The following is a 12,803-nucleotide window of genomic DNA, read 5'->3' as shown; positions in this document are numbered from 1 at the left end:
AGAGATAATTAATTAAGATGATGCTTCAGAAGAATCGTTGAGCTGTGCAGCCTTCTGAAGTGAGCTTGTGGGGTATTAATATTAATAATAACAACAACAACAATATGAGGCTTCTCAGTTAGAGAATTAATAATGAGGCTTAGAAAATAGTGCGAATATGCCTTCATTTTCATTGACGTAATCAAAAGTTCATTTGTCTTGAAACTAAGGGGGTTTTGCGATCCGCATGGACTGATAGTACGAGCCGCCGTAAGAACGGAATAATTTTGAGCTTTTAGTTTTAGGAAATAACACATAATCTTTTGAAAGGCCACGCTTCTCACTGGAACAGCTGGGTTATATTGTCTTCATCAATGATGCATATTTTGAAGTAATAGGATACTCCTCTCGTCCTGTTCGGGGCGCGGAGCCAAGATCAGGAGCTAAAGGGTGTATGAGAATTTAATTTGAAAATTAATAATTTTTTTATAAAATAATAATTAAAGTAGCACTAAAATTGTAGTAACAAAAGTAAATTAATCATTATTTTTTAAGAAAATTATATTTAACTGGTTGACTTGGTCTTTTATGTAAATATGCTATTTATATTTTATGTCAATCATTAAAATATTATAGATTTAATAAGCTTTTGAGTTTAAATATTTTCTATTTAGTTCAAAGGGCAAAAATATAAACAAGACGACAATGTGGCTCCACCATTAGTCCTATTCATAGGGTAAAGAATGAGATTATTTATTTTAATATTACTTATAGGACACCATAATAATTATTGTATTCATCTTTTCTCTTTTGCCCGATTAAATGTTGGGAATATTATTATATATTGGAGTATTATACTTTCTCCCTTCTTATATATAAGAAGTTTTCTAGAACTTTTTTTTTGTTCCTAAATATAAGAAGTTATTAGCATTTTTTTAATGAATGGACCATTATACATTTATTAAATTCAAACGAGAAAAAATAGGTATTCTCATTAATTTTTTTTTTGAAAAAAAAGATTCATTTTTAATTTACAATAATTATGGGTAAAATTAAAATATTGTTATGCTTTTAATTAGATAACTAATTTTTATTGATTTGTGTGATTCGATTAAAAATATCTTATATATAATGATGAGGAGAGTATATACATCTACTAGTGATAGAGTTGAAAACCTATTAAATTTTAAAATAGAATTAATGAGAGATTTAAAATTTTTTTGGTTGTGATAAAAAAAATTGAAAGTGATTTATAAATTTAAAAAATTAAAATTTGGTGCATCAAGATTTATTCAGAATGGTCTCTCTTCCTTTTGGAAATCTAAACATATTCTTAAGTCTTTCAACAAGACTTTTATTACTTTGATTATTCCCAAAGATGGTTGTGTTCGGGATTTCAAGCCCTCAAAAACCCTTTGTAACGTATCTTACCAAATCATTTTCAGGAACTCAAGGAACTCAGACCCATAGAGCCCCCTATCAAAGTTCAAAAATCAATCTTTTGAAAATTACTCCCTCTAATCTCATTTATAGATCACTTTTAGCATATTTCATTATAATTAAGAAAAACTTTAAATTTCATTAATTTTGTTTTAAAATTTAATAAGTTTTCCTTCTAATAAATATTCTTAAATCTTATTATTAATATTTTTATTCAAAACATTAGTTAATAAGGGCAAACATGTAAAAATAAGCACTGAAAAATGGCAAGTGTCCTATAAATAGGATCAAATTTTTTCTTTTCTTTCTACCCTATAAACAAGACTAGAGGAGTATTACATTAAAGAATAGTTTTACTCTTCAACTATTTATGTAGGAGTATTTGATGTCCTAAATTTTTGGTAGTGTAATATTTCCTTTCAACATTTAAAAATGTAGAAATTTTGTCATTACTATTAAAAACGTCAAGTTTAACCATTAGTTGACATAAAAAATTACAAACAAAAGGATAATATAAGAAAATTTATATCAATTAAGTTTCTTAAATTACAAATAAATTTCAATAAATTAATATTATTTCCTATCATATTATCAATATTGTTGACAATAACACTAGTAAAAAATACTCCTTTCATCTCAAATTATAAAATACTTTTGGAGGAGATTTGATATATCAAAATATAAGATACTTCGATAAAATAAGATTTTACTAATCATACTTTTTTAATATAAATTTTTTATTATATTCTCTCTCTTTAATATTTTTTTATAAATAAAATATTAAATGAATGATATTTTTAAATGTTTATATTTTTTTGAAAAAAATAAAGTTATAAAGCATAATTAATGAGCTTTATTAGTATGTGTATATTTGTATAAAAGTGTATTATAATTTAGGATGAAAGAAATATTAAATAATAAAGTGTTAATGTTTTAATAAGATATTATTAAAAAAATATATTATTTTTAAATAAATTACCGATGTTATTGCCACTAATGATGATCCAACAATCATATAGTAGCTTGTCAAAGTAGTTGGTCAAAATTGTATTTTGGTATTTTACATGGTAAGAATTAACATTTGTCTCTTGGTATTTTGTAATTAATTAGGAGACTTAATTGTATTAGTGTTCTTTGTAATTTTAAGATTTAAGAATTAATGAGCAGATACGGAAGAAACATGATAGAAATCGAAAATCAAAACACTAAAAATAAAATTTTTATTAAATAAAAAGTAACAGTATGGCGGTGGAGAAAATAATATAATTCAGTCAAACCAGTACTGTTCACCCAAAAAAAACACCAGTACAAAAAAGATGAACAAAATTATCTTTAGTTTTTTTTAAAAAAAATAAAGTATATTTTTAACTTTTAACTTTATATAAAATTTTATTTTCACGATTTAATTTTATAAATTTTTTTTAATCTTTTAATCTTAATACTATTAGTTTTATCATAATAAATTTTTACATTAACTTTTAAATATTGATAAAATATTTTTTTAAATATTAGTATATTAAGTTTATTTTTTTAAAATAAAAATAATTAGTATAAAAATAATAATTTAAAATTAACAATGTCAAGATTAAACGATTAAAGATATATTTTATAAAATTAAGCAGCTAACTAAATTGAAATCATATACTCTTTTCTTTTAAAAATATAAAGTATTTTGTAAAGAGTTAGATATTTAAAAATATAAAAAATTTTTAATCTTTTGAGGTGTAATTATTATTTTTTTTAAAAAATATCTTTATTGATAATGATTGTATTTATTGTAAGGTATTTAATAAGAGTAAATATAAAAAAATAAAATTAATTAAAAAATAAATAATTATTTTATTGAGAGATGAGATTTAATTAAAAATGTTTTATGTTTTATAATGAAAAGAGTATAAAATATATTTTTTTAAAAAACATAAAGATGGGTTTTGGTGGGCCATTTTCTCTGGCTCCTTTCCAACGGCAATATCTCATATTTTCTTATTTTGACCAAATTTTCAATTCTAAATTCTAATGACAATTTGACCGTTGTAACTAATACCACTCTCTCAAACGGTCATCTCTTTCCTCAACCATTTTGATATACGCTTGAGTGCTGAGTCCCCACCACCACCAACACAATCACTTCAAACTAATAATTACTCGCAAATCCCTCAGATCTCGCATCTCTATCTCTTCTTCTTTACTTCTTCTGATATCATCATTCCATTCCATGGAGAACCTCCTTCAAACGCCTCTTAAAGCTCCGATTCAATCCAAAACCATTGATGAGTGCAAATAGCAGCAGCGTTCAATTCAGCAGATGGATGAGATGGATCAAAACCAGAACCCCACCATTGAAGCTATGCGTAAACCTGTTACTCCAGATCGTCTTAGGGTCCCCAAGGCATTCAAATATCCTGAAAGGTACGTTACTTGTTTCTTCAAATTGTTCAATTATATGTCAGATTTTTCGGATCAGTGGATAGTTTAATTCAACCAGTGTTTTGAGAATTGGACCGGAGCTTCCGGTTTGACAATGCCCAATAAGAATCGGACCAGACCGGAGTTGCCGGTTCGACGATTCCCAATCTTCCTAAATTTTGTTTGGTTACCACAGAAAACTGTCCAGTCTAAGAACTGGTCAAGAACCTATCTCGAACCCACGAAAACAAGCAAAGCTAGTGGGTAAAGTGTGAACAAATCCTTTTTTTTTAAAAAAAATAATAATTCATAATTATAAACTACAGTTTATATATATATATATATATATTTATGCATAACAAGTATTGACAATTGAAAAAAAAAGAATAAATATAGCAGAAAAATGTATAAAATATGTATACGTGTATATATTTTGAATTAAAATGATTGAACATTGATGAATATTATCTTTTTATTTTCAGGAAAATTATAATTATCAGTCTGGTTTGAGGTTTTTCAATATTTTTAAGGATTGAAAACATTAAAAAAAAAAACTACAGAGATTGAAAACAAAATTCAATAAAACTACAGAGACTGATAATTATTTTTTATTTTCAATTATTTTTTTCAAATTTAAAAAATTCATTTTATTATTATTATATATAATTATTTTTTTATTTAAAGCATATATTATTTAATATATGTCAATTTGTTCATGATCAGTCAAATTATAAATTAATACCTTAATTGATTTAATAATTATTGAAGTTAACGATGTTGATAGGTATACAAGCCCAACCGATATGATGATCTCGCCTGTAACGAAAGGACTTCTAGCAAGAAGCCGAAAGTGTGGTGCCCTGTTGCCACCTGGGAAAAGCTTAGCCAAGGTACCAACTAACAAAAACTTGTTCTATTATTATAAACTTTTGGGGTTTCAATTCATTTGAGCTTTGGTCCCCAAAAAAAAAAAAAAAAAACAAAAACAAAAACAAAAACAAAGAAAAGAAAAAGGAATCTTAGATGTTTAATTACTTTGGAATCGTATTTTAACACTCTTAACTGTTTCAGTGCTCTGTATATTTGTGTCTTTGCTATGTTCTGTTTTGGATTCCATGAATTTGACTTTACATGTAGTAAACTGAGGGAGACGCAAAAATGTAAATAAACTCTCACCAGTTCACATTTCAGAAAAGCTGGACTTGCCTTTTCTCTAAGTTTATGTGGAAGAAAAAGTAAGGGTAATTACTTTTAAAAATGAAGAGGGTTTTGAAAGGAAAATAAATAAATCCCATCGAAATAGATAAATTATAAATAAATATCATAAAATGTGTTAATTATTTTGTAAAATTACATTTCTGACTATGAGCAAAATAATAAAAATCATAGTTATAAGCAAAATCATAGTTGTTAATGAGCAAAATAATATAGGAAGCAAAGTTGTTAGTTTAGTTATACAATACTAAGTATGTTTTCTATACTAACAATTTTAGCTCAGCGATTAGCAACTTCAGGTCAAGTATTAACAACATAGTTGATCATAACTTCATTTTAGTCATGCAATGATAACTACAATTTTTATATTAATCACTTTATCTTTGCTATTAATAATTTTAGTTTAGGTTTTTCTCAACTAGGCTTTCCATTATTTCACAGAGGGTCAAAATTATAGTTTTGACAGATGAGTACAAGGCTTCAGAGTAATTAACGTATTTCGTGGTACTGTTTCTTAAGTTGTCTATTTTGATTTTGATGAGGCTTATTCATCATTTTTCCATTTTTAAAACGAAAACATTTTTTTTAAATTATCTTAAAAAGCAACAACACATGTTCTTTACATGAATATTGTTGTCATTATGAAATTAGTCATTTTTATTTCTTTATTGTCATTTTCTAGCTCATTCAATTATAATTATTTCTTCATTTGGTCAAATCAGCTACGGGTATCCAAAGCCATTTTGGTTGGTGGTAGATTCATGTAAATTTTGATCCTTGTGCAGATCCCAGACTTGGTACCACAAAAAGTGGGACTTTTTGAGAACAATGAACAAATGTTGACTGATGAAAAGCTGAGTTCATCATCATCATCTTGAGGAATTGTGGGTGAAATCAGATGCATTTGTTCTCACTGTAACCCCAAATCAAACAACTGTCTGTACTATCATGTAATTTTGCTTTCCAGTTTGTGATGGCAATCATCAGATGACTCTCAAACAAAGCTCGAAGTGCTTGGGGATAAATATAATAAAAGGAAGGTGTTGAGATCCCATTTTTAGAGGGTCCATTTTTTCTTTTAGATATCCTTTTTTTTAATTTTTATGACTTTTTAAAATATATCAAAAATAAAAATTAATATTGATATTTGTGAAAAATTATTGCAACATGCCGTGCCAATTATAAACTGCATATAATTTCATTCCATGTTAGTGAGATCTTCTTTATAACCAATGGATCAGGTGCATCATAAGTTTCATTAGGCAGCATAGAGTTCAAGTCTTCATTTTGAAAAAATCACAATAACATCCTTTTGAATTATATAAATGACAAGTGATCCTTCAAAATGTCATAATTTTATTGAAGTACATAGGAACTTTTTTTTTCATTAATAAAATTTAACATGTAAAATTGTAATTTGCTATAACATTATTGCAAAGCAAAGCTGTGATTATTTAAACAAAATTTGTGATCATTACTTGTTGTTTCCAACACTTGTAACAATATTAAAAATTTGACATGCGAACTTGTGATTTATTGTTGTATTGTTGTGAATATAAGAAAAAAAGTTGTGATTATTTAAACAAAACTTATAATCATTACTTGTTATTTCCAACACTTATAACAATATTAAGAATTTGACATGTAAAGTTATAATTTGCTATTGTATTGTTGTAAATATAAAAAAAAGTTATGATTATTTAAATAAAAATTGTAATCATTTTATTTTCAACAAGAAAAATTTGATCATTTTATATAAATTTATTAATGACATAAAAAATTTTAGGGATTTCATTGAAATTATAATATTTTTCCAAAGACCAAATTGTCTCTTATATATATATATATATCTATATATATATATATATAAAATTTAAAGGAATTTTGTTATTATTTTCTCCTTCATTTTTATAAATCTTCATTTTAACTTTAATTAATGAATGCTAACTTTAATGTTGATTAATTTTAATAATAATTAAATAGTTCTTATTTCATTAGGTATAATTTTAGGATTAAATAACAAATTGCCACTCGAATCTAGATATATGGTTGTCTGGGATCTTAAACTTATTTTTAAAACAATATTTTTCTTCAATTTTTCCAAATGAAGCAGTAGTATCCCTACAGTTAATAAATATTTACTTTAATCATTAATTTATCAAAACATTCTACAAAATGACCAAAACATTTTTTTGGGCTCTCTAAGGTAATTTTTTAGGTCTTTATTTGTAAATTTTGGGTTCTTTTATGTAATTTTCTTGGTATGTTTTGATGTAATTTTCTGTAATTTTTTAATTAATTAATGGTCAAAGTTAATTACAATATTATCTCTCTCTAGTTAACATTGAATCTAGTTAGAATTTTAACTAAACTGTGGCATTGTAGTTGTTGAATTAGTTTTGGGGTAACTACTTTATGATGGTCAATGTATAGGCTTTTTTTGTTTATAATACATATGAGAAATATTTATTTATGATATTCAATTTTGTAGGTCAATCCACTCGAGATAATAAGAAGTGACCTTTTTTACCTCAGAAATGTTGTTTATATGTTTTTTGTTGAATCAAGAGCTCCTCTTATAGTGTTATTAGCTAGTATGAATTTATATTTCAACTATTATCATATTTGTCACTAAAGAAAATTATTATAAAATTTGAACTTCTTCTCAATATATAGTTCATGACTTATTGGAATGTTAATAGAGAATATCATTGTTCTTTGCAAATAACAAAAATATCAAGTGTGTTAGAGACATTGAGTCTCAAAAGATAACAAAGGGTTCTTGAGTTTCCTTATCATATTTTATCTAGATGTAAAGATACAAAGGAATTACAATAACAAGTGTTTGATTAATAGAATATGAAAACTAAAAAATCATAAAGATTACAAAGCTAAATATTATGCCTAAAAGCTATCTGAAAAAAAAAAACTACAAGTGTAATGGGTTTCAGTGATTGATTGTTTGGTCCTTCTCTCAATGACCTTCTCTTCCTTTTATAATGGTTTAGTTGAGAAGGTTGTTCTCACATAATCTGGAGCTCGTTCGTGACATATCAAGGATTTAGTAGGCACAACTTGCAAGATTCATAGCATGATCTTTCTATTTGTAACGTGCATAGGCTATCATTAGTTGCTAGCCTATATAGGTTCCCAAAATATTTGCAAATGAGGATCACGATCTTGCAAAATTCAAGGCCTGTTAAAGTCATGGATTCAAAGACCCATGCTCATTTGGTAAAAGTCGTTTTACCATGATGTGGACTGACTTTACCCTTATTGGATCACTTGCTGGACCTAATGCTTCATTCCCTCTGCCCCATTCCTGTTATAGCCATTGTTTCTTTTTTTAATAAGCAGCGTTTCAGTTTTAGCCCAAACAATTATGATACATAAATATTGAAACTACTTTTTATTATCTCTTTCTAGTTAACAGATGTTTATTGTTTTTAAACAGTGAGGGCAACATTGCTCATATTTAATTAGTCTAGGGAGACATTGCTCATTTAAAAATAGTTTAGGGGTAAAATTGTATTTTAACTTATGAAAAAATGAGTCTCGCTAGCTATAGTTAATGGATGTTTAAACGGTTTAGGATAACATTACTTCGATTTAATTAGTTTAGGAGTAAAAATTGTATTTTAACCCATAAAAATATAAAATTTTAAAAATATCATTCATTTAATATTCTAATTGTGAAAGAATATTATAGAAAGATAATATAAAAAATATAATATTAAAAAAATATTATTAATAAAATTTTATTTTTATGAAAGTGGCTTGTATATAAAAACATTAATTTTTTTTTAAAGTATCATGTAATTTAAAACAAAAAATAGTAATAATTTTAACGCGAAACTTTGGACTATGAGAATACGTTGGCCATGAGGCCTCTCTCTTTGTTTTGTCATGACTACTCCTTTAGACAGTTTGGTTCCGATTGGCGTGCCCATCACCATGCTTCTGTGAAACTGTGAATGTACATGACGGCAGGAAATTTCAGCCTTCCAAATTTCTAGGTTTTTTTTTCTCGATTTAGGTTATTCAGTTAGGGTTGGAAACGAGAGACCGATAGACATTACAGTTCTCTTAGCTTTTTAATTTTTTTAATAAAATATAAAAATTATATATTTTTAACTCCTAAATTAACACATTATAAAAATTTTAAAATAATAAATAAAATTTTCATTTCAATTCTATATACAGTCTTTTACATATATATAATGCAATTATTTCAATAACTTGAAGCTATAATTATTACGAGATCTATTTATTTTCAACAAAATAATACTACACATACTCTTAAAATATTGAAGTCATTTTATATTGCTTTCGTTTTATATTTAATAAAATAAATTGTGAGAATTATTATTAACAAATTTTATTAAACATTGTAACAAAAAATTCAAGACATATTAAATGTTTGCTTGACATCTACAATGAAATTACTCCCCAAAAGTTAAGATGTTATAGTTAAAATGTTCTTCTAAAAAAATCACTTTTTAAAATAGTAAAGCTATTGAAATTTATTATATGAATAATTTTTACTTTGATATAATTATATCTCATTGATGTACATAAATGTTTTGTAACAATTGAGAATCATTACTATGTTGATATATTTATTGACAACAATTATTAATTGAAAGAATTAAATAGTAAATTTATAAGCAAGTAATATAGCTTAATGCATTAAATAGAACTTTAAATTTGAATGATGCATTCAAATCATTTAATGTTCATAGAGAAGATATATTTTTCACCAATTTAATGATTATTTATATTAAGAAGAAAATTGCTAAAACATTTATTATAAACATGATAATTAATGAATTTTATGCTTTGAAAAATCAATGAGTAAAATTTAAAAAATGAATATATAAATATATATATATATATATATATTGTTGTATATGTGTAAAATTGAATATAAATATATATATATATATATATATATATTAAATATTTATATTATGCCAGTGATATATTATAGATTTAACTTTCCTTTAATTATTATATATACTTTATCATCTCGGCCCTCTAAAAAAATTCCCAGCTAGCTTGCTCATTATTATAATAGTCATTCTTTAATTAATTTTCTTCAATGGTTAGATCTCTAGATTTGTACTTTGTAACACTTGCCCTGAGTGTTATCCAAAAATTACATAATTCAAATAAATTAAGTGTGGTTAAGGAGTTGATCCTCTAACCAACTTAAGAAATAAATCATTTAAAACTTTAAAAAAAATTATAGGTTCTACCTATAGCGCACGGAAGCAAGCTAGATAAAAGTGGAATAAAAAGATGTTGTCATGACAGCATTAAATTGCTGTCATGACAGCCCTCTTGGGCCAACTTTAGTAGGCACCGTTCCATCATTTGATCATCGATCGAAGTAATTTTAAAGCTCACACGTCACATTTAAAGGGTACTATAAGTGTACTAAATTTTAAAAAGATCCAACGGTCAAATTAAAAATTAGACATGTTAAAAGATTGGCTATTTTTGCTGTCATGACAGCTTTTTTAGCTGTCATGACAGCACCTCTGGACTAGCTTTTGAAGTGTACCATTTCATCATTCGACCTCTGATTGGAGTGATTCTAAAGCCCACATGTCATTTTTAAATATTACTATTATCATACAAAATTTTGAAAAGATCTAACGGATGGATTAAATTTCATGTACATTGCAACATCAACAAATATTTCTGTTATGACAGCTCCTCCGGATCAAATTCTGAAGTGCGTTGTTTCTCCGTCCAATATCCAATCGAAGTGATTCCAAAGCTCACATGAAGCTTATAAAAGGTTTTACTTATAACTTAAATTTTAGAGAAATCCAACGGTTGGAATAAGATTTAGATACCCAGATGCAAAAGTGTAGTTTTTTTGGTAAAAACCATTTTTAAAATTGTCTAAATCTCATCCTAATGGTTACAAACTTGTGAGAACACTTTGGACATGTCAAATATGATTAAAAACACCTGATAGAACATTTAAATGATAGAAATACCTTTTATATCAAAATTTGACCACCCGGGTACCATTTCTCAAAATGGACCATAAACTTCCAAAATGCACAAATCACACTAAAGTGGACAAAAACTATTTCAAATATCATATAGACATATGAATACACATGCTAAACATTTTTACTTGGTTCAAAGATCTCTGTGGGGCCCACGTACCCACTCTCTCTATCCAAGGGTGTATGTTTGCCTATAGCACACCATTTACAATACAACCACTTGTATTTGCTTGTGAAATCACATATATACCAAAATAAATATTTGCTTGTAGTGAAAACTTAGTCTACTAAATAAATCCATCAAAACCATACACTATAGCCAAGTTTCCTAGCCATAAGTCTACAAGCAAACAAAAATTCATACACAAGCCATACAATCCACACATACTCACACATATATACATAATTATATCCTACTGACATCCTAATCTTAAATATATTATAATAGATTTGCTTAAAAGAAAGGGGTTGTAGTTTTTTACAATTCACAAACAAACTCTAGCTCTGCTCCTTTCCCCATCCTCCACTGGTTCCTTCGTCTAGACCTGAAAATATTAAAAAGAAAGGGGTGAGACAACCACAGTCTCAGTAACAGAGAAATCTACATTGATTATTACAAAGCAAGCCATAATCAAATAAACGAATAATAAATTCAATATAGTATAATTTAGCCATTTAAAATACATGAATGCATGACCTAGGCCGATATGGCCTTTCATGACCAACAAAATGCCCCCTGGCACTCTTTAACTCGCAGGTAAACCTTATACTTATTTGTACCTCCACAGGCACAAAACATAATCTAAGGCATGATTTAATCCACCGAACCGCCTATGCCCCTTCGATGTGAATCTTGAGCAATCAAAGCTAACTCCCTTCTAGAGCCAACCCAACTTACTCTTCATATGAGGGCTACCTTGGCCTAGGCACTTAACCTCACACTTCATATGTCGGATTCCTTCCCCCACAGAGAGGTGTCGAACACTCAATACACTAACCACTTTAGTGCACTAAGCCCACAATACGTAAGGCAATACTGAGTACTAGCAGTGTACCATAGAGTATCAAAAGTCCACACCTTCTCATTGGTGAACTCCTACCGAGATCATGCCTGTTATTCGTGTCTATCTTTTCAAGTATTGACCACTTCAACACTCTAAAGTAGTATAACATTTATAAATCTTCCTTGAATGATTCCTTAACTTCTCTAAGGTACCTTACTTAGTTATACTTCCTTAAGTGTAACTTCTATTCCTTATGATTAAAATACATGTAAACAAATCTCATTTTCATAAAAATATTGTTGTTAAACAATTAGAAAACATATTTGCACTGTAATCAAAGGAGTACCCCATAACCCCTTATAAAGCACATTTAATCTTTTAAAACATGTAATGCATGATAGCTAGTAATATTTATTCAAAAATAGCTAAAACAAAGTAATAAGAAATATAAATTCCCTTGTTATCTTAACCCTTTAGTACCAAAAGGGTTCCTCTTGTACAAAATAGGACTTGGCTTGTTGCTTAACTTTTGAAAAAATTCCACCAATAATCCCTACAACATATAAGTGATTCACATCACTTATCATGACAAATAGCATTAATGAAGATTATAACGCATACCACATAACTTGGGTCAATGAGTTATAATCCATTCTAATGGTCCATATATTAAACCAACCATTCACATAGTATCACTTAACCACGAAAATCATTTATTAGCCATCACTAGGCT

The 12,803-nt window shown here is 27.1% G+C and overlaps 1 protein-coding gene across 1 annotated transcript; it reads left to right on the top strand.

Annotated features, from left to right (window-relative positions):
* Positions 1-3,498: 3,498 nt before the first annotated feature.
* On the top strand, positions 3,499-6,121 carry LOC129294332 (uncharacterized). The gene is given in 3 exon segments (XM_054932606.1): positions 3,499-3,828; positions 4,610-4,715; positions 5,826-6,121. Coding segments are annotated over 3 exon segments (393 nt in total). The 5' UTR covers positions 3,499-3,634; the 3' UTR covers positions 5,919-6,121.
* The last annotated feature ends 6,682 nt before the right edge of the window (positions 6,122-12,803 follow it).

This window comes from Prosopis cineraria, unplaced genomic scaffold (assembly GCF_029017545.1).
Source record: "Prosopis cineraria cultivar Desert tree isolate PC_DT_omini unplaced genomic scaffold, ASM2901754v1 PC1, whole genome shotgun sequence".
Classification (NCBI taxonomy): domain Eukaryota; kingdom Viridiplantae; phylum Streptophyta; class Magnoliopsida; order Fabales; family Fabaceae; genus Prosopis; species Prosopis cineraria.
The sequence above is the reverse complement of the archived record's forward strand: the minus strand, read 5'-3'. Positions and strand labels throughout refer to the sequence as shown.